The sequence below is a fragment of the Mus pahari genome, chromosome 15 (assembly GCF_900095145.1).
Source record: "Mus pahari chromosome 15, PAHARI_EIJ_v1.1, whole genome shotgun sequence".
NCBI lineage: Eukaryota > Metazoa > Chordata > Mammalia > Rodentia > Muridae > Mus > Mus pahari.
Genome location: NC_034604.1, coordinates 8325192 through 8327878, shown reverse-complemented (window position 1 = coordinate 8327878; position 2687 = coordinate 8325192). Strand labels below are relative to the sequence as shown.

General features: G+C 47.7%; 1 protein-coding gene across 3 annotated transcripts in view; it reads left to right on the top strand.

Annotated features, from left to right (window-relative positions):
- Positions 1 to 2687, top strand: part of Tmem241 (transmembrane protein 241) — a 126965-nt gene that overhangs the window by 68690 nt on the left and 55588 nt on the right. For all 3 annotated transcript variants that reach the window (XM_021214871.1, XM_029547271.1, XM_029547270.1), the window contains one exon: positions 536 to 629. In XM_021214871.1, the coding sequence (XP_021070530.1) occupies positions 536 to 629 (94 nt within the window). The remainder of the gene's footprint in view (positions 1 to 535; positions 630 to 2687) is intronic.

Here is a 2687-nt window from a genome sequence, read left to right as displayed (position 1 = left end):
GCGGTCGTGCTCCTGAGGTGCTGGGACAGGATAGAAGGGAAGGACCGGGGGCGGTCGTGCTCCTGAGGTGCTGGGACAGGATAGAAGGGAAGGACTGGGAACAGTTGTGCTCCTGAGGTGCATCCCAAGCTTTCGGAGCAATACTGATGTTGAGAACATAATAATGCTCATCTGTATCTTTTTCTTTCAAGATTTGGCCAGAGTTCCAAGCCTCTCTTACCTTTACTGAGACACGCTTATCTCTTCTTCAGAAAAGTAGAGGTTCTGTTCTCTGAACTGCTGATCTTATCCAGGGGTACGAGATAATACAAACATGGTGGAAGTTGTGTAATACTTAGAAATTCAACATTGGCACACTGGGAGTGATGGCACCTGCCTGTAATCGCAGCTCCCTGGGGAGGCGGTGGGAGGATTTAGAGGTTCAGGCCAGTACATGGCCGAGACTGTCTCAATGGTGGGGTCTAAGACGAGGACCTCACTGGCTGTGGCTGAAGGAGGGCAGTTTCACTAAGCAAAGGGTGTTTTCTCTTTTCAGTGGAGTTTTGGGATTCTTCCTCATGCTCAGTTCAGTAAGGCTGAGAAGCGTCCTGACCCCAGGGCAGTGTGCAGCCTGGATCCTCTGTGCTAAGGTAAGAGAGAAGGGGGGGGGGGCTGTCGGGGCAGCAAAGTCTACATCAGCATCTGTATCAGCATCTGTGTGCCCAGGCTTCTCAACATGGCTTATAGAGAGTGGCATCTTCAGGAGACCATTTCTAGTGACACACGCCTGGCCATTCATACAGGTGATCATTTCTGTGACCCTTCACCTATTTTATCAGTAAGACATCATATTCTTAAAAGGTGACTGTGAGTTGGCACCTGAAATTCCTGAGCCTAATTATGCCTCTGAAAATGAGAGACTTTGATCAAAAATTCTCAAGGTATCTCCAGCTCTCAGAGACTAGTTTAGCATATGTCAGGGAGTTGTGTGTCCTTCCCTGAAACGATAAGTCTGTCCAGAGCTCAGTTGACTTTCTCAAGAGGACCCAGCCTGTCCAGTGAGGTGGTAGAGGAAAACTGTCACGTGGCAGATGGAGATACTTTGGCGAGCCTTCAGGACAAGGGCTGCCACAAGAGTAGCTTTTGTGTATCACAGTGACCTGGCCGAAGCATGAGAGCGGTGGGTGGGGACAAAGGTCAGAAGCAGAAGGGCGGCAGCGTGAAACACTGCGTGAAGTGCCACGTGAAACATGGAGCTCTCTTCTCCTGGCACCTTACTTTCCCTCACGTCCAAAGGAATCAAAATGCAGGGGCTTAAGAGCTGCTTGGAGGAGTGGGGTTCGAGCTGATGAAGTGGTTATCCGAGCTCCTGCTTCAGCCGTCTGTCTTTATGGATGCCTTTGCTTTTTCTGGAAATGGGCTTGCACAGTGGTGCTGTCACCTCTCTCTCTGTCTATTAGTATAGTAGTATTGTAGGTTTGCATTCAGAATGGGAAGACTGGCTAAGATCTTCAGCATGAGAGAAGGAGGAAGCTGACAGTCTCCGAAACAAGCAGAGAGATGGGAAAACACTGTCCAAAGTCTTCGTGTCCGTGCTTTCAGAAATGGACTAAAGGCATTCAAGAAACCAGAGGCATTTGTTCTCAGGGACAGAGTCAAATGTGCTGGTCTGCCCCATTCCATCCTCAGGGAGCTATAGAAACCAGCCTTGCTGCTTCTACAAGTCATTCCCTCTGTTGGGGCCGTTGTTAATTCTGGTGGCCATTTTGGTCATAAGTGAACATGGGAGGCAGTAGTTTCACTGTTTTGAGTTTATAGTCCTCATTGGAGCAAGCTGTGGACAGTGATCTTGCTGCAGACCTACGTAGTTCTGGAGGTAAGAGCATACTGAGCTCTGTAGCCTTCCCTCTGTATATCTCACACTCAATGCCTTCTATGTCAAGGAACACACAGAAGAGGTAGAACAGATCAAACATACACATACATCCCTGGCCAGGGGAGCCTGTTTGCACACAGAAGAGCCAGAGGAAAGTACAAACTAAGGCAGACATGAAAACTGCCTGAGGTCCAAATGCCCTCCCCAGCCATGTAGAAGCAGAGACAAACAGGGTTTTCTGGCTCATAAGAACAACCTCTGACTGGTCCCTGCCAGATGCCAAGTGACACATGCATGAGGAATGAGGATATAGATTAGAAAAGACATCAGCATCTGTGCCTTTTATAAGAGACAGACTTTATGCTTGCTCTAGGAAGATCGCCAAACAAGCGAAAACAAACACCTACAAAAACGAGACATGTAGGGAAGACCCAGAGTCACTACTATACATTATATAAAAAGCACAATATTCAACCAAAGAGCACTGACATTTAGAGAATCAAGTTGTGGTCTGTGTGCAGGAAAAGAAAAGGCTTCATATGTAGGAGCTAGCCCAGAACACAGCAAAACATTTCTTTTAGAATGCTCAGGGATGGTGCTCCAACCATGCCAAGAAGCAAAGGAAAGGTGTAATGAATTCAGAATGTCAGTCAAAGAGGATTAGAAAATAACCAACAGAAAGTGCAGATTGAAAAGTATAATGGGGGCTGGAGAGATGGCTCAGCGGGTAAGAGCACCCGACTGCTCTTCCGAAGGTCCTGAGTTCACATCCCAGCAACCACATGGTAGCTCATAACCATCTGTAACAAGATCTGACACCCTCTTCTGGAGT